This window comes from Kwoniella dejecticola, chromosome 3, assembly GCF_000512565.2.
Source record: "Kwoniella dejecticola CBS 10117 chromosome 3, complete sequence".
NCBI lineage: Eukaryota > Fungi > Basidiomycota > Tremellomycetes > Tremellales > Cryptococcaceae > Kwoniella > Kwoniella dejecticola.
Genome location: NC_089303.1, coordinates 787,305 through 808,345, shown reverse-complemented (window position 1 = coordinate 808,345; position 21,041 = coordinate 787,305). Strand labels below are relative to the sequence as shown.

Below are 21,041 nucleotides of genomic sequence, written 5' to 3'. Positions count from 1 at the left end.
CGTTGAGGTGTCGCAGTCTCGCCAGTCTATCCTTTGATCCTCCTCAAAGTCGTGACGTGTGTGGCTCTCCTTGGTGGTCAGTCTCTCCTTTATATCTTTATGTCTTTGGAGGTCAGTCCCTGTTGCAAGTATGGCGAGGTAGACTAACGAAAAACCCTCAGACTTGGCTATATATACCGCCTCGTATTGCCTGCTGAGTCGTACAATCCACAATCAACCTCGCTCACCTCTCTTTTCCACATTCCACTTTTCTCAAGCTACTTCTCTCTTGACACTCTTAACACCCAGAACAGTAGTCATCATGTCGACGCCTCGCCTCAGGGTAAGTGAGACGTCGAACATCCATTTTCTCGCTGTCATCATGACTGAAGCAATTTACCAGTTACTGCGATCTCAATTATACTCGAAGTTCGTGGAGGAACGCTCTTTGATTCATCCCACTACTCTGACCGAGAGGCAGGCTGGTTCAGACTATGAGTGGCTCCGCCATGATCTACAGCCGGGGGAAGATATCAATGACATTCGACACAATGGTTTAAAAAATGCCACTTTGCGTGCTGCAGATTCGGGGCAGCCCAACACAGTCCAGTCCCTCTATGGCCACACTTCTGACCTCGACAGAAAGTTCAAATACGACCCAGACGTATTCAATTTTAGCCCTGTCTACAGTCCGGAGACAGGATCCCACGAACCAAGCACCTCGTCATACGTCCGCTCTGTCTTCGTCGCTGTACCGAAGTCTGCCATTACCGTCTTTAACCGGAATCTTCGATCCAATACTCAGCATCAAACATTTGATTACGCTTCGAACTGTTACCAAGAGGCAGCGCTCACCTTCGAGGATTGGAAAACCCGTATCGCCAATCTGGCTCCATTTCAATTCCTCAACTTCGGAGGTCACCCGCAATCCTGTCAAGGCAGCGGTTATACGAGACCTTATTCAGCGGAAGTCCCAATCGTCGCTCAGCACATCGGTCCCGAATTCCTTGTGCTCGACGAAGACATGGCTTCGCTACTCGAACTTCAGAAGCTTGCTTGCGAAGATACTGATGTGGGCAGCGATACTGAGACCAATGTAATTATGGTCGATTCAGGAACTACTGCCGGCGAGGAGAGAGGCAGCACACTGCACGGTCCATCTACGGAGCGGTCAGGCGGTACGGGAAGAGTCGCTTCGACCATCTCTCATGCTTTGGGCAGATTGAGACGCAGAAGATGAGCGCAGAGGATTGTACTGCAAGGAGTATCTGCCTGGATCTGATATTTAGTTAACCGGTCATAGCAACTGGTGTCTCGCCGATGCTCGGCCGCGATAGGACGCCTATTTCCATTTCTTAACCCACTTAGCAGACTTGTTCGTTTATTCTACAGCAGCTTTTCTGATTCCTGAGATATGCACTACTCATGGGACATTGACATGCATCTAAGAGCAATTTGCGGATGCCTGTGGGACTGCATTCAGCACACCAGTATGGCAATATGTAACGTTTAGCCTCGTTCTTGATGCGCAATCAGGGGTCCCTTGACATTGCTTCACTATGGGACCGCCGCTGATCTTACATCATGACCATGAACTTTGGCATACAGTGGTTGTGACATCTTTTGTGAGTGCTGACAACAGCTAATGCCATATCTGGCGAGTCTGCGGCATGGTACACTGCGTTTATGATGCATGAGGCAACATGTGATGAGTAATTCGTGACTGAATGGACATCTCCGAATTCTAGAGTGATTGCGTTTTGAGATTTAGCTTTACAAAACGCTAACGTATCGAGCTGCACGCTATTGAGAAAGTCTGCTGCATTCAGACAGCCATAATTCAGCGAGTCTATATGAACTATACCTTTATCAATGCCCCTAACAGGATCGGTTCCCGCCTTGTGGACAATGCATCTTCAAGACAAACGCTTGTCTCTCCTTGATAGCCCGTGATCATTTCTGTGGCACTAAGCATGAGTAGCTTATGGTCGTCTAGGCTGAGCAATTCACCACGCGAAACATGCAGTATCACCCCATGCGAATATGCAGACCATTAATATCGGAAGAGCCCGAGATGACGAATATCATTATACGTCGACTAAGTATCACGACTTAGTTGGTCGCCTGCAATCTCCGTAAGGCCGCCGAAACAAGCTCCACATCGCAATTGAACCCTTGTGTATTCTGTCGATCTTTTATAATGTGACCTGGAGGTCATGTCATGGGACGTGCAAAGAGTTCCCGTTTGGAATTCTGGGTAAAGGAGCTGGCTTGCTTGCTCGTCATCGTACCTTTCAATGGTGCTCAAAGATGCAACAGGTCTCGCTTGACTTCCCTTTGATCATTTCTGCTTTTCGAGTCCCGTCTCGACTACGTGTAAATTTGCCACTACGATGGCTTTCGCTTAAGGCATATAGCTACCGAGACGGAGAGTTTGCCTTCTGAATGCAATATTCAGGATCTATCCCATCATTGCTACCTTCTCACTTTCACTAACATCTCTTACCCTACTTCGCTTTTCGAGCACGTAGTGCAATAGCTGTAACACTCAAACCACAACATTCCGAAATGTCAACGTACACCACGACTGAGGCGTCCTCCGGAGTAAGTGGCAACAGTGATAATCTGCGAGCTTACAATGTCATCTTCTGAGCTGACGCAATGATTCAGTCCGTACAATCTGAAACAAACGGGCGATGGGAGCCAATAGAAGCAAGCTCTCTAATTCCTGTCAGTGACTTGAAGGGACTGAGGGCGGGCTCTGACTTTGCATGGTTCCGTCATGAGCTGAGACGAGGCGAAGATATCGACACGATCCGAAAGAAAGGTTTGAAAAGCGCCTTTGAGCGAGCTGGAAGCTCCAAGACGTCCGAGTCCGCCCTTCTCGCTTGGCACGCCAAATTTGACGAAGATCCACGCATGATCCCCTTCACGCCACAGTACAACTCCGAGACAAGTTCTTACTGTCCCGATCTCGATCGTACTTAAGGGATCCGCTCTGTCTTCGTCGCTGTTCCGATGTCACTTGTCGACGTCTCCCATGGAGGTCGTCGTCGTGACTACTCGACGATATTTGAAAGCTTGGAAGAAACGGTGACGAGTGACGACGTGCTTGAAACAACAGGACCGCACAATCTCGAAGGACGAGAACAGCCATCTCGTTCCGCCGTTTCTGGTTCGGGATACCAACCGAACCGAAATGTTCATGCTTCGAGCATCAGCCCTGAATATCTGGTGATCGATGAAGACATGATTCAATTCCTCGAATCCCAAGAGCTTGTCTCCGACGAACCCTTTGCAGGCATGAGTAGATCTATAGGCAAGTGGGCAAAAGAGAGGTTGCTATCGCTGATTGGCAAATCTACACGATCAACGAAGAGGGGCTCTCAATAGAGCGATTAGGTCGATTGTGATTATCGCCATCAATCATCTTCGGATAGATGTCCTGGCAATCTGAATCGAGGAAATAGTCATCCGTATCCTTGTCGTACGGAGTCTTCTGTTAGGACCGATAAAGTATGCCTTCTCTGGTCCGTTGTATGCTCGATTACTTCCCCCCTGTGAACCCGTGCATCCCAAATTCAGATCGTCTGAAGCTACTTTTCGTCCAATGCATGTCAATGATCATAAAGCAGCATTTTTTATTTGCTTTTCGCATACAGCGCGTGAGGCAAGCAACCGAACACCCACCGCTGCTCGAAGAACGGGAATACATCATCAACCTCTCATTTCAAAAACAATCTTGATGACCATAGCAGAGTCGATTACGAATTTCGCACACAATGGATGTATAGGCTATGAACACGCGACGGTACGACACTGCCCATCTACCTGTGGGCATACGATGACCGCTTGCGCTCTGGACAAGACGATTTCAAGTATGGAGGAGAATTGATTGCTTATGAGTGAACAACGGACGTCGATGACGCAGACCAATCCTTCGCAATCACCTACTGCTGTGGCCGTAAACACAATCACTTTCCAGCGAGTGCGAACAGTCTACGATTCGCAATCAGTGGAGGACCACTCGATAAGAGGTACGAAGTTCCCTTTGGCCATCTTGGGTGTTCTTGATAAACCGCCCATAAGCCACATAAGCTTGAAATGATGCATGTACTGTAATGACTCAGGAAGTAGCCGGTCCACCGAGCGACTGCACTCTACGTATACCAGCCGTAGCCTCCCTCTTACCTTCCACAAATCCCGTTTCGCGCGACGCAGTAAGCGATTTCTGGAAGAAATTCAGGGCTGTCGGTAGATCACCTTCCATCTGTTGACGATGGCATCCATGTTCAGCCTCTATCGATTGATTTCAAAAACACATTCAAGACTCACCTCTGCTAACATTCCCATATTATACAGGCCCACACCCCTAGCACGTTGACAAATAGCTATAGCAGATGCCAAGGGCGAGTCTTTATAATCTTCACTTTCGCTTTCGCGCAGTGCCTCTTCGGACAACTGCAATGAGCGGAGAGACCATGATTTGGAGATTTTGATCGATTTAGCGGATCCAGGTGGTGGTGTTTTCTGTTTTAACGCATATGAGGATATCGTGGTCATCAACTAGAATCCCAACATATCAGCTCCGCCATTCAACAAATCCCAGAATGCGCCACTCCAATGTAGCCTCACCATAGCAGCTGTGAGCGTGCACAATGCTAGAGTCAGCTCGAATCGCAGCACAAGCAAAGAAGCATGAATGTGATCACCTTGACATCTGTCTCCAATTGGCGGTGACGCCGGACTACCGGGTGGTAGAAGCAAAGATACAGCTTGTAACAACAGTTGAGCTGACAAGTCATGTTGACCTTTCTTGGCATACACTTCCGAAAGCGATTCCATCGTTATTCCCAAACCCCTCTTATCGACCGAACCACCCTGATTTCGCTCCATATCCTCGGATAATTCGCCGGATGGTAGATTCACATCTCTACCCAAGACAACCTGTTGCGCATCACTAGTACTGCTGGGGCTAGCAAACTCGGTTGAAGTTTGAGGCTTATTGAGACCGAGTTTGAGCATCGCAGTCAAGGCGTTTGACAAGTAATATTCCGAAGCCTCGTTCCAGTTTTTGACCTCTTCGCCAGTCGGCAGGGTGAGTTTTGCTGACAATGTCGAAGGAGGGCTGTACGTCGGTGCTCTCCTAGAATTCGAGATATCTAAAGACAACTGTCCTAGTTTCTGATATAGCCCAATCACCCTTAGATGATCTTTCTCATTCAGCTTATAAGTCGATCCTATCCATATCTCCGGAGTATGGGAGGATATCTCATTGCCTGGACCGCGAAGTGGGTCAGACCCAAACATGTCTAAGGCGTTTCGCAACTCCTCAAAAGCGGTTACTCTTTGACCCATCAATTCCAGGACATTGGCCAATTCGACGTATATTCCCGTGATCTTCTGTAAAGCATCAGGTTCGAGCGATTGTGGACCGATTGTCAGAGCTACTTCGAGTGCTCTTTTGAGAGAGATAAATCAGCTCCTCTCTGCGATGAACATGCGTACCATGAGTCGGAAGAGCTTACTCCCTGAAATACTGCTCAGACTTTCTATAATCCTGCCTCATCTTCGCTTTTAAAGCTGCTCGCAAGGGTATCCGAACGGCTTTTGGCCATGTTTTGAGGGTCGAGTAGAATTCCAGTCTGAGTACACCATTTGGTCAGATTGTAAGCTTTTCGAAACATATCCTCGTAGCGAGATGATTTGCAAATATACTTACAATCCGTAGATGGTCACCAACGCTCCGAGACCCGCCAATCCACTGAAAATCCAGGATATCTTTAACCCTTTCTTGCCCTCTTCGCCCGACTTAGGATCATTCGGTCTCGAGCTGCTCGTCGAACCAGACTGTGAGCTTCCAGCAGCGTCTGGCCCGGTCCCGGAACGTCTAGGAGCATCCGTTTGCGTTGTATTCCATCGTTTGGTATAAATGGTCGAGGGTCGGATCGATCTGCCTAAAGATGAGAATGATGGGAGTTGCCTGCTCGATACCACAATTCTTGCTGAGCCGGCTGATCGCAACAACGATGAAGAGACTATCTTAGACATCCTGCTTCGAGCCTATTTTGGCAATGGACGCTGTAAGAGCATAGTGATATGCGAGATCCAAGTACCATTCCTACCTTGACAAGTGATGGTCGAGCGATTCCCTCCACTTTTCGAAATTCGGTTATACGAGAACCAAAGTTGACTCATAAATGTTCATTCACTCTTTTATTGTCCTCTCTGTAACCTTGTCACGCGCCATCAGCTAATACATACCGCAGAGCTCTGACTAGTCGCAGACCGACTCAGCAAGAGAGAGAAGAAAGATGGCAGGAGTAACAAGTCCGTTATCGCTATCACCAGCACCCTCAAATAGAGGAAACTCGAGACCTCCAGCTCAGACGCAAGCTTCGGGTTCGGCGAAGGGATTTGATGTGTGCAACGCGTATAAGAAGGCTATAGAGGACGACAAGGTATGTCCCGCATTCACACGTCTTTTGGACTTGCTGTAGTAGACTGGTAGGCTTCGAAGGGTTGTGATGCTGATGTCGTAATTATTGACCAGGTCCCCCACCCGATAGCTGCTATTCTAGCTTTAGTAGAACTGATAGAAGCATCGACGGGTAAGTGACGAACCCATTCCTGCGTCGAGCGGCACGTTGGAGTAGTGTGTGGCTTATGTGCTGAGTGGACTGTGCTGTCATTTAGCTTCGACGGTGACTGGTCTCGCGCAAGAGTTGACGATAGGACGAAAGACTTTGATCAATACTCAACCGAGTCTAGGTGTGAGAGCTGGATGTCAATTATGGGAGAGGTTCTTTGCTTTGTCCATGGGCGGAGAGGTGAGCTTATATTTGAACTCTGATCAACATCCTTCACCCAGCCACTCTAGCTTCGTCATGCTCTCTGATCCTGACTATACCATTCTTGCAACAGGACTTTCCCTCGTATAAGAGGTCACTGATATCGCAAGGACGTTCGTTCTGCGCTATAACGGCGCCTCAGTGTCGAGAAAAGATCGCGGATTTGGCTGTAGGATTTTTGCGAGATGATTGCGTTGTAAGTCTAAGTCGAAGTCCATGAAGGCACATTTTACCGCGATTGAGGGCCAGAATGATGGAGCTGATCTAAGTCGACATGGCAGATCCTCACACACAGTTATTCTAGAACGGTCATTCAAACTATCTTGAGAGCGCACAAACAACACAAACGTATAAAGGTGTATGTGACTGGTAAGTTTGATCCCACTCATGTTGATCTAATGCACGAAGTGATGATGCTCATTGTATGCATGTTATCTGTTCGTAGAGGCTCGACCTGGTTGTCTGGGGTGAGCGCATCTGGACGCTGTTTTTTTTGCAAGTTTGAACTTATACACTGACCTTGCGCATTTATATGCTATAGCATGCGAACACACCAAATCCTGACTGCGAATGGTATCCCATGTACAGTCGTACTCGATAGCGCAGTGGCCTACGTCATGGAACGAGTCGACATGGTCTTAGTCGGTTCCGAAGCAGTTGTCGAGAGCGGGGTGAGTCCTCGCTCAAGTCATTTCTCCCCATATCCTTGGGAACCACAAGCATCAGTCTTTCCTAAGACTGAAACACGTAACACGTACCGAGTGCTTACCTTGATGTTTTGTCATTTGATCGTGGTTGATAGGGACTCGTCTCTTCCGTGGGGACATACCAAGTAGCCTTAGTCGCCAAAGCAATGCAAAAGCCCTTCTACGCCCTGGCCGAATCATACAAATTCCTACGTCATTATCCCTTATCTCAGACCGACTTACCTATTCCTCCCCCCGACTCCAGTGCCGATGAACAACAACAACAACATAGACATGTGTATGGGAATGTGCCTTTGGAATTCCCAACGTTGATACCCAACAGTCATCCACCGGCTATATCAGCTCATAATCCCTTATCTAGACCATCTTCCTCGACCCCTCAATCCCGATCACCCGTCGTTCCTGGTACACCTTCACCCGCAACCAAGGACAGGGACAGAGAAAGAGTGGAAATGACGAAAGAGATGGAGGATATCAATCCGAACGTCGATGTGACCACCCCCGATCTTATTGATTTTATCATTACGGATCTGGGGGCTCCGTTGAGCCCGACATCTGTTAGTCAGTATCTGGTAGCGCAGTTCTCTTCGTAGGGTACATATGGTCTGCAGAACTAGAACTGGCAGACATCGTAGCTGGCAAGTCGTATTATCTCAGGGGTCACGGCTTCGTATATATGCACAAAGCCAGTATGAGCAAGCTAAAATAACTCTTGACCATGGCTATGCAATTGTGCATATAACATCTTCCGCACACGTATCTGGACAATCGTATTCTGCACGTCACAATTTGATGATAATGATGTGACTGCTCGTAATGCTACAAGATAAATTGTATAAACGTATATACGTTTTTACAGGCCCCAATCGGATCATTGACTGACAGCTCTACGATCTGATGACTCTACCATTCTTCTCATCCTCCAAATACGCCCTAACAGCAGATCCGGTCACAGATCAGCATTCAAATCTATTTTCACGTCTCACATCTCAAATACTATTGCACTTCACTCACCCGATAGCATTCATCGTATCGCCATACCTCGCTAAATAACTCCTCAACACGCTTTTCTCGACATGCGGTAATATATCACTCATAGTCTTTATATCATCCTCTCTCGGCGTACGTGGTTGCGGTGGCGCTGCTGATGCCGATGCGGAGATCGGCGGGATACTCAAGGAACTTCTCGGAGGAGGTACAGACGAGCTTGCACTAGCGTTCATGGCAGAGGTCAATCCGTCCAGACTACCTCTCGAGCTATTCCGCGGCGGGCCGCTGATGCTGATCTTGCTCAATCCGGTATCTAGACTGGATCTTCCACTAACTCCCAGATCAAGGGATGATCGACCCGCAGAGCCCGATCCTGTCGGCGGAGGGGTATAAGTCCCACCACCTACAGCAGATCTCGGTCCCCTTGGTCCTAGTACACCCGAAGCTGTAGTCGAAGTCGGGGTACCTGCTCCTGATTTCTGGGGAGATGCTGAACGCGGTGAAGAGATTGGTAATCCTCTTACGTCTTTCTTACTTATTCCTGCCCCTGCCCCTGCTCCTGCGCCTGCATTAGCAGAAGTATAGCCTGTACCAGTAGGCGGGCCAAGGGACAGGGACTCTTTCTTACTGCCCTTTTTGATCGCGCTGAAGAACCCTTTCTTAGTGGACATCGAGGCGAAACTACTGACGCTCTGCATCGATTGAGAGGGTTTGAGACCCCCAGAGCTGGTGTAGTTCTGTTGTTGTTGAAGTTGAGGATAAGGTAGATTCGGGGGCAGGGAAGTAGGTTGATCTTCTGGATCAAGAACCCTCTGGGAAATCTCTCGAGCAGTGTAGCTATCTGCCCTCATGGGGAACTCTGATCCAGCCGAGACGTTTCGCTGATGCGGATTCGGGTTTGGGTCATAAGGTGATAGTTGGTATGGTAATGGGATAGCTGAGGGGACGGAGTTTGATCTTACTCCTAAAGAGGACAAGGCCGTTTGTTTAGGTGGTCCAGCTCGGTTTATCTGGTTCGCTACAGGTCAAAACGATGAACTCAGTGTGAATATGACAGGGCGCATGAGGAAACGTACTTACCACTGGCAATGCACCATTCCCTCAAACCCGATTCGCTTCTGCTCAACTCATTGATTGCTCTCGCATACCCCTTCGCTCGGTCTCCTGAATGCTTGAGACTCTTGATATTACCGTAAAGCATCGCTGCGGGCCACGGTCTTACCGAGATGGACAATGTAGGAGACTGTGACTGAGTCTGCTCTTTCGACGCGAATGAGAAGATCGAAGATGCCTTCTGGCGTAGCTCAGGCTGAGTCCGTTTATTTTGAACAGCCTGAGGCGGGTATGATGAGGCATTCTGCGGCTGGTGCGAGAGAGTCATCAGGCTATTTGTCGAAGGCGCTGAAGATAGACTAAGACCAGGTAATGAAGTCCCTCTTTGTGGCAAGGAAGTGGGAGTCATCGGGCCCATGTTCTTCTCATCAGCCAGAACCTCAGCAGCAGGTTCGAGCTTCAGGTGCGCCGGTTTGTCCTTCTTCGAGGGCTCGCTGATGGTAGGCGGTGGAGTATCTCGGGAATCGATCAAGCCTATAGCATCGATCGCGCCACCCAACATATCGGTCAAGTCGTTGATCGTAGCGCTGGAAGGGAAAATAGGGGAGTGCTGTCGATCGGGTGACCGATCCGGCCGTTTGGGTTGGGGTTTGTCCAGATTTGCGGACGGTTGTGACGGTCGGTCAGGAGACGGCATAGGTGAATGAGGAGTGTGAGTGATAACGGGAAGAGTCTGACTGATGGATTGAGGAGAAGATGTTCGGCGCGAGGGAGGTTTTGAGGACGGAGCGTCAATATTGGTAGCGTTTGGCCTATGCATGGCAAGTTGTGTCAGCAGTACGCACTTGGTAAATCGATCATGAACTGCATGGACGACCACTCACAGCGTTCTCAAAGCACTCCTGGGCGGAGGTTCCGGACTTCTATTCGGACTGGGCGTTGAGCCACGTCTCTCTCCGCTCGGCTCCCTTGACGGCGTAATAGCACCACTGCGATTAACGTATTTATCAGGCGATAAGAGGTTCTCTTTGCTGGTAGATGATGCCGATTCCACGCTGCCTATAGAGGTAGTAGCAGGCAGCGTGCTCCTTCGATCCGCTTTCACCAGGGTATCTTTCCCATCATCCAGTTCCTCCTTCACATCAAGGTTATTCCTAGTTCCATTGAAGGAAGTCTTCAAAGCTGGTGCGCTATTTGGCTGGGAAGGATCCTGAGCAGATCCATGCGGTGACGACGCCGCAGAGGAAATTGGCTTTGTTGGGGAGATGGAACCGGAAGTCGATCCTATCTGAGGCATATCGAACCCTAGGCCCGAAGCTTGTCGGTTGAACGAAGCCGAAGTAGGTGTATGCTGTCCACTCGGATTTCTCGAGTTTGATGATCGTTTGGGCGTGGTAATTTGCGGTGTAGTGACCGGGGAAGTACGTCCTGAGCGGGGAGTATTGCCCCGATTCCGGTTGAGCGGCATATTTGACGCTGGCAATGCATCACTTCCGCCTTGATGACTTGAGGGTATAGTGGGTGTCTTGTAGACGATTGTTTCGAGAGGAGGTTGATGCGCTCTATAAGTCGCATTGGACTGTACGCTTGCCCTAGCCTCTCTATCCAATCCATACCGATCATAGTCCTGGGTGGTTTCACTACGAGAGGGTAAAGACAAGTCCAACAATCCCCTTTTCTCCTGATTTGACGTTAACGCATCTTCGAAATCGAAATTACCAGGTAAGTTGAGGCCAATCGGTGAATAATTGCTGTCGCTGGATTCGTCCCCCGGATCACCTTCCCCGTTCCCGTTTCTGTTTCTGCTTCGCCACGGAGCAGGCGCTGAGAGATGCGAGGAACTGGCACTTGGAGGAGCGGAGTTGGCTTCGTCAGTATTTGAGTATCTCGAGTTTTCAGACCATCCGCCAGGTGACAGGTCGTCTTTCCTTAGCGGAAGAGTGGTAGAAGGATAAGAGATATTCAATGCTTTTGTCGTCGAGAGGGGATTCGGGCGATCGATGGAAGGCGATGGGAAATCAGGTTGACGTGGAGTCTTTTCTTCCGGTGAGTTCGAGTGCGAATGTGAGTATGTGTGAGATTGTGACGACTGTGTTGGCGATTCCACCATGACCCTGTTGGTTCCAACATTCCCATTCCCATTTCCTTTTCCGCTGGCCATGTTGATATGATCCTCGTTCGAGCTAGGTGAAAAGCTCATGCCCATCCCATGTGTGAACAGCTCTTCGGTTCTCAGATCTCCTACATTCTTAGAATCCCTTTCGAAGCTCCCGACTGGAGAGACACCAAGATGATTCTGGGTCTGAATCTGATTTGGGCTTTGATTCTGGCTTTGGCTTGTCGAGACGGAAGCTGAAGCTGATAGAGGGTTGAGCATGATATTTGAGCTTGGCGAGGACGAGAAAGCGAGTGAAGAAGAGGAAGATGACGCCCCTGCTCCTGCTAAAGAGGACCAATAATAATCCAAGCCTCCTCCAGAAGAGGCATCTGTCGACCGCCTTTTGCCCAGTCCGGGATGCGTGCGTGGGTTGGGGGATGTTGATGGGATTTGCTGATATTGAGAGGAAGATGAACTGGAAGATATAGCTGAGGCAGTGCAGTGAATAATACATACGTCAGTATGTCCATGGTATGGATGTGTGGAATGAAGGTGAGTAGATTAGGGCAGATAGTTAGATGAAAGGATATTGTGGGTTGATTCAAGCACAAGATTGTCGATGATCGTCGCCGTTGTTCCAAAGGACAAGGACGTGTCTTGGTGACAGAAAGCGAATGAGACACGACTTAGACTTACCACTTGATGATCTGATCATATAATCACTCGAGCCCATTCCTTGACCTTGACCTTGACCTTGATTTTGTGTATTTGATGATGATGATGATGATGGTCCCGCTGAAGATGTCAGAGTATTGCTTCGTAAATTCGGGATACTTATAGCTGAAGAGAGGTAATTCCCTGCTGGTGATCTTGTCAAACCGCCTTTTCGGGCACTTGCAGGTGAAGGAGAAGGGACTGCCATTTTGGTCTTCGTGGTCCGTTCGTCCGTCCGATCGTGGTGGAGTCTGATGTGATATGTGATACTTTAGGGTTATTTCGGGTTGAGAGACCTTCGACTTGGTGGTCAGTGCGTAGAGGTTGATGCTGTGGTAATGACGTTGATGATGAAATGCCAAAGTGTTATATTATCGATGATTGAAGTTGGGTCTTATCATTTGTCGTGTACGAGAAGGTAATCTATTGTCCTCCTAATGATGGCTATTCCTGTATGAGCTATACTATCGCCGTCACCTTCGTTGAAGCGGGTGCATAGCTCTCAAGTTGTCTAAATGTTTTTCATTTGATTGTGTTTTGACTGTGTATGTCATTCGCTCCTTCGCGTTTCAGGGTTCATTCGGCTCTCAACGTTACGCGTGGACACAGTCAGAATTGATGGGCTATGCATAAAATGTACGGTACGTACGGAATACATACCTCAAATGTATACTATATGCATACGCAGCGACAATGGGACTCAGTCATCCTCGCTTGTCGTCATACTATCTCAGATCTCGGAGCTCAAGCCCAAGCTGAAGAACCACAATCTAGCTGATGTGTCCAACCTTTACCCTCACCCAGAATGTAAAATTCTTATACTCCTCTTTCGTCTTCGCCTCCGACGACGACGTTTTCCCTTCCTTTTCAGTGGGCGTACCCAGATCTTCTGCTCTATAAGTATATCTGATCTCCAAATCAAACTCCACTTGCCCCTTGGCTTCAGGTAGAATTTCCAACTCCAGGTTCACCTTGCTTACATTACCTCTTTTCTCCACTCCGCCTTCTCTATCTTTGGCCCGCCTATCGTTCTTTCCAGATGACAGTATACTCAATCTTGATTTTCGGCTCAACGTCCCTTGACCTGAGCCAGTAGCGGTCTCCGTCCCAGTCCCCGTCGTACTTGTAATAGCCGTCCCTTCCTCACTGAACCCAGCCTCACTCCCCACCCCGACCAAATCATCCTCTTCGTCCTCCTCGTCATATGCCCAAGCATCTTTGAGAGCGTTGATCGTAAAATGGGGAGTGGGTATGACCAGGTGGAATTTCGGAGACGGAGCCTTATGAGTTTGATGAGGTTGCGTCAAGCGGATTTGGATCGGGTCGTATAAGGGATTTGTGAGTGCGATTTGGTATGAATACACCTCGCCAGCTTTCAGCGGGGCATTGAGAGGTTCGTCCTCCTCTCTAACCGGTATTCCGCCCCTCGTTCGTCGTCGTTCTCTTCGACGCCTTTCAATATCTTCGGAAGACATCTGATCGGGTGATTCAATGATCTCGCTATTTGGTAATCTGCGTCGACGTCTGCCTATCTCCACTAAGGGCAGATAATTGGCAGCTACCATCTTGATCTTCATGCGCACGGTTTTCGTATCTGGCTGTATGAGTAAATGACGGCAATTCGGGTGAGGACATCTTTTGGTCAATTTGGTTTGCAAGGGTATACGTTGAGGCAGACTATCCCTAGTAGCGATGTTCCAGATCAATCTCAGCTCAATGCCCGCATGTTAGGATGGTAGCGAAAAAAAAGACTAGCCTTACCTCGTCATTTTCGAACCATCATAGCTCTTTGCCCAACGCTTTTCCAGTCTTGCCAATCCCTCAGAGCCGCTAGCATTAATTTCGCGCAGCGCATCTACTTCTTGTGACCCTCGTTCTAAGCCGGCTTTTCTCCAGCTCTCTTTCGGTTCGTATTCACCCAGCTCGTCCCATCCGACCTTAACATCTTGTCCATCTTTAGTAGCCGATCGTTTGTTACGAACAGAGTAAGCGACCATACCCCCTACTTCACGATGTAACGCCTTTTGAGCCATGTGAGTTATGTGCGAGATATGTCTCGATGGATTCCTCGTTGAGCGTGTCGACGATGGCGCCGAGGTCGTCGGGGTGGATAAAGAGATATACGAGTCCAGATGATCTTTCAAAGCATCGAATTCCGATTGTACGAGATCTGCTTGTGTGTTCATCTTTTGTAATTGCACTAATCCAGTTCCGCCACACATCAGCTGTCCGGACTACCAGCGGAGTGATGACTGCTTAGGTGATCATTCAGAACTCACGAGCTATACCGGTGGGCTTCTCAAATTGCCATCCGACTTCCTTACTACTCCACTTACAACCCGAACAAACAAGCGTATATGGCGGTCCAGCTTGGGCCGATGTACTTCCCGTACCTTTTTGCGAGGTGTCCGAAGCAGTAATCGAGAGACCGGTTTCGCAAATGGGACAAGAGAAACATGATCTCGCACATCTACAATATATCATGTAAATCGAGAGATCAGCTCGGGCGAGTACGAATGTCGTGGGCCAGCTTACGAACCTATTTCTATCTGCTCGTACGTTGGCTGAAGGTACGTCGAAGAGACAATTCGGGCAGAAGTAACTGGCTATTTCGGTTGCGACGCACAGATCGCATCGAACGGAATCGCATTCTTCGCAGAAATAAAGCTTGTCCAAGGAATGATAAGAGCTGGAGGATGACGGGTAGGAGGGCGGGAGAGGGGCGTGAGGAGTGTCGAGATGCGAGCACGAGTATGTGATTGACATTCTGCTCGGCCTGCTTGCACTTTGCTGCGGCAAGCAAGATCATGAAGGTCAAGGAAGGGAGAGGAGCTGAGAGAGTTGAGAAGGCTTTGGTTGTAGACATGTTCCATGTACTTTTACCCCGCGTCTAACCACGTTTTTGAGCGCGGGGTCGCAACGCGTCAAGCAGGAAAGAAGGAAAGAAACGAAAGAAAGTAAACTCGTCAAGTGTGTCTTGTTGGTGCATGATCATTTTCTATTCATACATTCATACTGTTTTGGGACAAGGATCACATCGATAACACAGCTGATATCGTTTGACTTCGGCTTGAATCTCACAAAGAGACAGCCAATACCTTCGGAATACCGGCTTAGCTTCGAGGATATTACCAAACACGCGAAACGAAGAACGAACTCCCTACCCCTTTCTCGTTACTACCCTGATACAGGACACCTACCTTTCTTTTCAACTTCTGACCTTCGACAACCCGACGATCTCGTCGACGGTCGCTTCATCTGAAACCACCCACCCCTCAGCTTCTCTCTCATAGCGACAAAATATTGCCGGTCCAACTAGCATAGCATGTCTTTAGATAATTATACAAAGCTCGAAAAGGTTGGAGAGGGTAAGCTGGCTGTCTTTAATCACTAATATGGAACGAGCGACAGGACTGGACTGACTGGGCTTTGTCGATAGGTACATATGGTGTCGTCTACAAAGCTAGAGACTTATCGACGGGGAACTTTGTAGCGCTGAAGAAGATCCGGCTGGAAGCTGAGGACGAAGGTGTACCGTCAACCTCAATCAGAGAGATCAGTCTGTTGAAAGAGTTGAGTAAGGATGATAATATCGTCAAGTGAGTTCCCTCTGGTAATTCGGGCGTATATCGTGAATCATCGTACACAATTGACCCGTACCGCTCTCTCCCCCTCCCCCTCTCTCCCCGTTGTCCTCTCTTCCCGTTCCCCTCTCTTCCCGTTCCCCTCTCTCCCCGTTCCCCTCCCTCTCCCCTCCCCTCTCTCCCCTCTCTCCCTCCCCGTCCCTTCCCCTCCCGCCCCCCCACCACCCTTTCCCGGCCCTTTACCCACCCAGAATCTCGTCCTGTTCTGATGTGAATTTGACTCATCAGGCTGCTCGATATCGTCCACTCAGACGCTAAGCTTTACCTCGTCTTCGAGTTCCTCGATATGGATCTGAAGAAGTACATGGATAATATAGGCGACAAAGATGGACTTGGACCCAACATGGTCAAAGTGAGTACAAAACTCGCTCAAATGCCAAGTCTCGAGGCATCACAGGGGCTTGGACCCCACTATGATTGTTGTACCCACGGCCTTTGGTGCGGACAAAACACTGACCACATCCATTTGCGCTCCTGTCACTTTGTCCAGAAATTCACATACCAACTCGTGAAAGGCTTATACTACTGTCACGCCCACCGAATCCTTCACCGAGACTTGAAACCCCAGAATTTGCTGATCAACAAAGAAGGTAATCTCAAAATCGCCGATTTCGGTCTAGCGCGAGCTTTCGGTATTCCCTTGAGAACTTACACTCACGAGGTCAGTCCTTTTTCCACCACCTTTTGCCTTCAGTTGAGCCATCGCTTTTGTTACGTGCTGACTGAGAGTCTCTTCTGGGTGGACTTAGGTCGTCACACTCTGGTACAGAGCTCCAGAAGTATTGTTAGGTTCAAGACATTATTCGACGGCTATCGATATGTGGTCGGTCGGATGTATATTCGCAGAGATGGCTATGAGACAACCTCTCTTCCCCGGTGACTCGGAGATTGACGAGATCTTCAGGATTTTCAGGTGAGCCAGATACTTTCAAGCGACTGTCTCTGGGGCAGTTGAAATGAAATTCCAAATCGACGGATACAGTGCACATTGCTTATATATTTGTGAATGGCCTACAGAGTCTTGGGAACACCTGACGAAGATGTTTGGCCCGGCGTAAGGGCTTTACCAGACTACAAGCCTTCTTTCCCACAATGGAATGCTGTCGACTTGAAATCTGCCGTCAAGGGATTAGACGATAATGGACTGGACCTGTTAGCTCAGACTTTGATTTATGATCCTGCTCATAGGATCTCTGGTGAGTGCATCAAGCTCACATGACCCAGTCGTAGTACACCGCAGCTACTGGGCAGCATCAAAAGCAAGCGAGCAAAGACCTGCGTTCGTAGCTGATGTTGTACTGATTGGGTATAGCCAAACGAGCATTACAACATCCTTATTTCACTTCCACCTACCCGGCTTAGTTGCCTCAGGTTTACACGAATTAGGCAGAGTAGCGAATATCCTCAACGTCAATTCCAACTTTCTTACCTGTCTAAACTCTGAAATCAGATTCCCATATAATTTATCACTCACATCATCGATTATACCACCATCTTTCTTCCTTTTTCATATTTCTTGCTCTTGGCCACCAATGATCAATGGATTTCCAGCATGTATCTCTTATCTCCATTTTCGAAGTGTCAACGTGTCAACGCCAATCAAGGCAAGCAGGTTTCGAATGAAGAGACTCGGTCGACAAAGTATCGTCATAAGTGCAATGCATGATACATGATGTACTTTGCATTTCGGCATAAAGCCTACTTGACCCCTCATGCTCAGGCATAGGATGAGATGATATACAATCACTGTAGACCAGTGGAAATGCGATACGATTGATCATCCGAAATTCGCCCATTCTAAACTATAAAACTCGACCCCGTCCCCGTCCTCTTTAACCTCATCTCCAACTTGGTCGTTGTCTTCATCTTTCAAGTAATTTCGTTCGTCCCAGCAACATAATAATCCAGCTTTCTTCGTCCCCGTACCCAGTCTTCCCCACGCAACAAGCTCCGCAGGTTTTATAGGTTCATCATCTACCAATACCTGACTCGTGAAATGCGCATGGTATCTCAGATAATCGCCCGGATAGACCAAGTATTCTCCGCCGAATCGAGGTCCTAGTCCCATACGGTATCCGCGTTTTTGGAGAGCTGTAAATACGCCTACGAGGGCTTTATCCCTTCGTGTGGAGGGGAAATTGAATGCTGCATGGGGTATCGAGGTGATTATTTGTTGATTACTTGAGGACGGGGATGAGAGGATAGGGGGATGAGAAGGGATAGGTAAGAAATAACCAGGCGAAGGTCCAGTGTCCGCATCTGAATTCTGACTTGAGCGAGGGTCCGAAGTTGGCGGTAATGGTGAGCTCGAGGACTCTTGCTCTTGCTCTTGCTCTTGCGGGCGGTCTTTGTGATTTTCATCCACGACCGTTTGATTGTTAACCAAGAACGGCTCTTCTCCCTGTTCAAGCCTAATCTTGGCTTCTTTCTCAGCTTTCGCCTTTGCCCTAGCTTCCCTCTTCAGCCTGGCTTTCTCGCCACCCTTTTCGAACAACTGAGCGGAAATCTCCTTCTTACTTTCTTCTGCTTGCCTCGCTTCCTTCTCAAGCCGTTTCACACGCTCTATTCGCTTTGCTGTATGTCTGCTTATTTCGTCTGGGGTCGGTATTGAGGGAAATGTCGGAAGATAGATTAAATGCGCAATACCTAATATCGTCCGAGACCAAAAGACAGATGCAGATTCAGTAGGTCAGCCTGGACGAGAAGTCGGATTGATATTATATGGTACTGCTGATTTACCTTGCTGGACGAGATACGCCGTCTCCTCCCTCATCAGAGTCATAGGTAATCCGAGGAACCCATTCTGTTGCGATACTCCAGGTAATGTCCCTGCTCGAAGGCCTGAGACATTGTGTATGCAGTGTAGAGTCGCAGCAACTGAAATGAGGGCAGATCAGCGATCATGAACAACTTTGATGAAACAGATTGCTTGGTCTCCTGAGAAACAGCTGTGTCTCCCGAAATCGCACTTGACATCTCGAGATCTCGAGACTCACCTTGAGCATCCCAGACCGTGGCTACCCCATTGACCAGGTAAAGAGGTATCGAGCCTTCGTTCGGTATCGACGTCGACGATTCTCCGTTCTTGGGCAAATCCGCCATGGTATCTGTGCTCCCTATATCGGATCCTGGAACATCTGTCACTTAGACCTTCAACGTCGATTTACTTGCTGCATTGGAACACCTTAACACTATGTTGAACTTTTGGACTCGCTCGATAGTCGCACCACGTGTTCGAAAGAGTGACGTGTTATTGATTTCCGCCTTTGCCTCATCTTGCTGCAGGACGCGAGTTGATAAGCGGCATCATATCGCATGTCTTGTTGCCTCCATCGTCTGTCCTCTGCGCTTGCTGGGACCAAGTACAGCTCAGTGTAACTATATTTCGCGATATAGAGTCTAGCACATTACAGTGTAGTCGTGGAGAGCATAAAGTAGCGTGACGCATCATGGTAAGCTTTCTTGCGCACGTCCGTAGCTAACAGAATGAAGAAGCTGACATTTCCCGATTAGTTGATCTTTTCGTGAGTCTGGGTTCATTCAGCACAACGCTCAATACCGTGCTATTCGAATTCCTACCTGAACGATCGAGACCGTCGTAAGGATCGCAAATGTGACATGAGGGAGCCATGAAAGGGCGAGGGACGGATAGAAGGGACAGGATAATCAGAATGCTGATTGCGCACAAACCCATAGCTTCTTCAAAACTCTGACAGACCAAGTGATAACGGTTGAACTGAAGAATGATCTCTCGATAACGGGTACACTAAAATCGGTCGATCAGTGAGTATGACCCTGAAAATCTGCTCGTCCGAATGTCAGATTGTCCGAACGTCTTTGAGCGCCGCGGAATGCGGACGCGTGTCTTGGGAAAAGCGAAGGAGAATGGAGATTTCGGTTTAGGTCAAGGTGGTCATTGCAATATCTACTCTGAAGCTTGAGTCGAAGCAGCGTACAAGCAAGAATTAGGGGCAGGCAGAACCCGACGAAGATGAGGTGCATGAAAGAGAGTGATGGGACGTAGAAGAGAGTGATGGGACGTAGAAGAGAGTGATGGGACGTAGAAGAGAGTGATGGGACGTAGAAGAGAGTGATGGGACGTAGAAGAGAGTGATGGGACGTAGAAGAGAGTGATGGGACGTAGAGCTGATTCAGAGTTCTCGGTAGATTCTTGAATATCCGATTAGATGGTATATCTGTGGAAGATCCCGAACGACATCCTCATATGGTGAGTTGTGCTCTTCCCGTTTGCGTTGGTTCACAAGGGAATCAAAACTATTGCGAGAGGCAGATATCCGATAGATCAGCTGGAAGCTGGGATGGCTTTTGCATTGAGTATTCACCACCTTGTCGACAAATCACGGTGTCAAGGGGAGAGAGGGGGGATTGCTGGTGTATCGCCGGCTCAAGTCTGCCATACATGGCAATGGCCCATGGAGATTGTAATTGGGTACAAGGTCGGTGTAAAGCAAACACTGACACACAGTCTTGTCATTCAGCTCGCCGTGAAGAACTGTTTTATCCGAGGGTCGGTAGTTCGATATGTACGAATGGCAGCCAAGTCGGTCGATACTACTTTACTGGAAGATGCTACGCGACGTGGTGAGCTATTGCCTCATAAGTCATGTGTCAGCGACACGAGTGACAAAAGCTGACGGGAAACCTGTACTTTCGATAGAGGCGAAAGAAGCGAAAAAGTAGTTTAGCCAGTCCGCGGAATGGGAAAATCGACCCATAGTGATTTGAGAAGGAGATATTACGATTATTGTAATAACATACCAATGCATCTGTATACCCATGAGAAGTAGAATGGGACGTCGCTTTCCGAATCTCGTCCGCCATCTGATTTGAGGCTGTATGTATGCGAAGACTTTGTAGAGTAGATGTTGCAAGTTCTGCAACAGGGTTCCATTACCGTTGTTTTTGCGCACATGATGATCTCAGGCACGAGCATACGCGATAAAGATAAAAAGTCGGTTGATTTCAGTCGTTTCGTGTAGACAGC

General features: G+C 48.5%; 9 protein-coding genes across 9 annotated transcripts; 5 read left to right on the top strand and 4 right to left on the bottom strand.

The window, feature by feature from the left end:
• Positions 1 to 301: 301 nt before the first annotated feature.
• I303_102692 (uncharacterized protein) lies at positions 302 to 1,219 on the top strand (the record flags this gene model as incomplete). The annotated part of the gene is made up of 2 exons (XM_018406044.1): positions 302 to 322; positions 383 to 1,219. 2 exons carry the CDS (start codon positions 302 to 304, stop codon positions 1,217 to 1,219), a joined length of 858 nt encoding a protein of 285 aa, XP_018264538.1.
• Positions 1,220 to 2,547: 1,328 nt separating this feature from the next.
• Positions 2,548 to 2,967, top strand: I303_102691 (uncharacterized protein; the record flags this gene model as incomplete). Its single annotated transcript, XM_018406043.1, has 2 exons — positions 2,548 to 2,583; positions 2,650 to 2,967. The coding sequence occupies 2 exons, from the start codon at positions 2,548 to 2,550 to the stop codon at positions 2,965 to 2,967; spliced, it is 354 nt and encodes a 117-aa protein (XP_018264537.1).
• A 1,138-nt stretch (positions 2,968 to 4,105) lies between these two features.
• I303_102690 (uncharacterized protein) lies at positions 4,106 to 6,030 on the bottom strand (the record flags this gene model as incomplete). Its single annotated transcript, XM_065968602.1, has 5 exons — positions 4,106 to 4,249; positions 4,315 to 4,545; positions 4,615 to 5,440; positions 5,508 to 5,624; positions 5,702 to 6,030. The coding sequence occupies 5 exons, from the start codon at positions 6,028 to 6,030 to the stop codon at positions 4,106 to 4,108; spliced, it is 1,647 nt and encodes a 548-aa protein (XP_065824674.1).
• A 263-nt stretch (positions 6,031 to 6,293) lies between these two features.
• On the top strand, positions 6,294 to 8,130 carry I303_102689 (uncharacterized protein; the record flags this gene model as incomplete). Its single annotated transcript, XM_018406041.1, has 8 exons — positions 6,294 to 6,440; positions 6,533 to 6,590; positions 6,676 to 6,809; positions 6,904 to 7,026; positions 7,112 to 7,199; positions 7,276 to 7,297; positions 7,372 to 7,501; positions 7,633 to 8,130. 8 exons carry the CDS (start codon positions 6,294 to 6,296, stop codon positions 8,128 to 8,130), a joined length of 1,200 nt encoding a protein of 399 aa, XP_018264535.1.
• Positions 8,131 to 8,424: 294 nt separating this feature from the next.
• On the bottom strand, positions 8,425 to 12,600 carry I303_102688 (uncharacterized protein; the record flags this gene model as incomplete). The annotated part of the gene is made up of 5 exons (XM_018406040.1): positions 8,425 to 8,470; positions 8,552 to 9,545; positions 9,608 to 10,392; positions 10,465 to 12,166; positions 12,375 to 12,600. The coding sequence occupies 5 exons, from the start codon at positions 12,598 to 12,600 to the stop codon at positions 8,425 to 8,427; spliced, it is 3,753 nt and encodes a 1,250-aa protein (XP_018264534.1).
• A 562-nt stretch (positions 12,601 to 13,162) lies between these two features.
• Positions 13,163 to 15,158, bottom strand: I303_102687 (uncharacterized protein; the record flags this gene model as incomplete). Its single annotated transcript, XM_018406039.1, has 4 exons — positions 13,163 to 14,075; positions 14,154 to 14,592; positions 14,672 to 14,862; positions 14,932 to 15,158. The coding sequence occupies 4 exons, from the start codon at positions 15,156 to 15,158 to the stop codon at positions 13,163 to 13,165; spliced, it is 1,770 nt and encodes a 589-aa protein (XP_018264533.1).
• Positions 15,159 to 15,717: 559 nt separating this feature from the next.
• On the top strand, positions 15,718 to 17,398 carry I303_102686 (cyclin-dependent kinase 1; the record flags this gene model as incomplete). Its single annotated transcript, XM_018406038.1, has 7 exons — positions 15,718 to 15,760; positions 15,832 to 15,991; positions 16,265 to 16,388; positions 16,527 to 16,697; positions 16,786 to 16,949; positions 17,054 to 17,232; positions 17,349 to 17,398. 7 exons carry the CDS (start codon positions 15,718 to 15,720, stop codon positions 17,396 to 17,398), a joined length of 891 nt encoding a protein of 296 aa, XP_018264532.1.
• Positions 17,399 to 17,813: 415 nt separating this feature from the next.
• I303_102685 (uncharacterized protein) lies at positions 17,814 to 19,138 on the bottom strand (the record flags this gene model as incomplete). Its single annotated transcript, XM_018406037.1, has 3 exons — positions 17,814 to 18,682; positions 18,776 to 18,913; positions 19,033 to 19,138. 3 exons carry the CDS (start codon positions 19,136 to 19,138, stop codon positions 17,814 to 17,816), a joined length of 1,113 nt encoding a protein of 370 aa, XP_018264531.1.
• Positions 19,139 to 19,485: 347 nt separating this feature from the next.
• Positions 19,486 to 20,737, top strand: I303_102684 (uncharacterized protein; the record flags this gene model as incomplete). Its single annotated transcript, XM_065968601.1, has 6 exons — positions 19,486 to 19,488; positions 19,550 to 19,560; positions 19,733 to 19,819; positions 20,204 to 20,264; positions 20,536 to 20,638; positions 20,715 to 20,737. 6 exons carry the CDS (start codon positions 19,486 to 19,488, stop codon positions 20,735 to 20,737), a joined length of 288 nt encoding a protein of 95 aa, XP_065824673.1.
• Between the last annotated feature and the right edge of the window lie 304 nt (positions 20,738 to 21,041).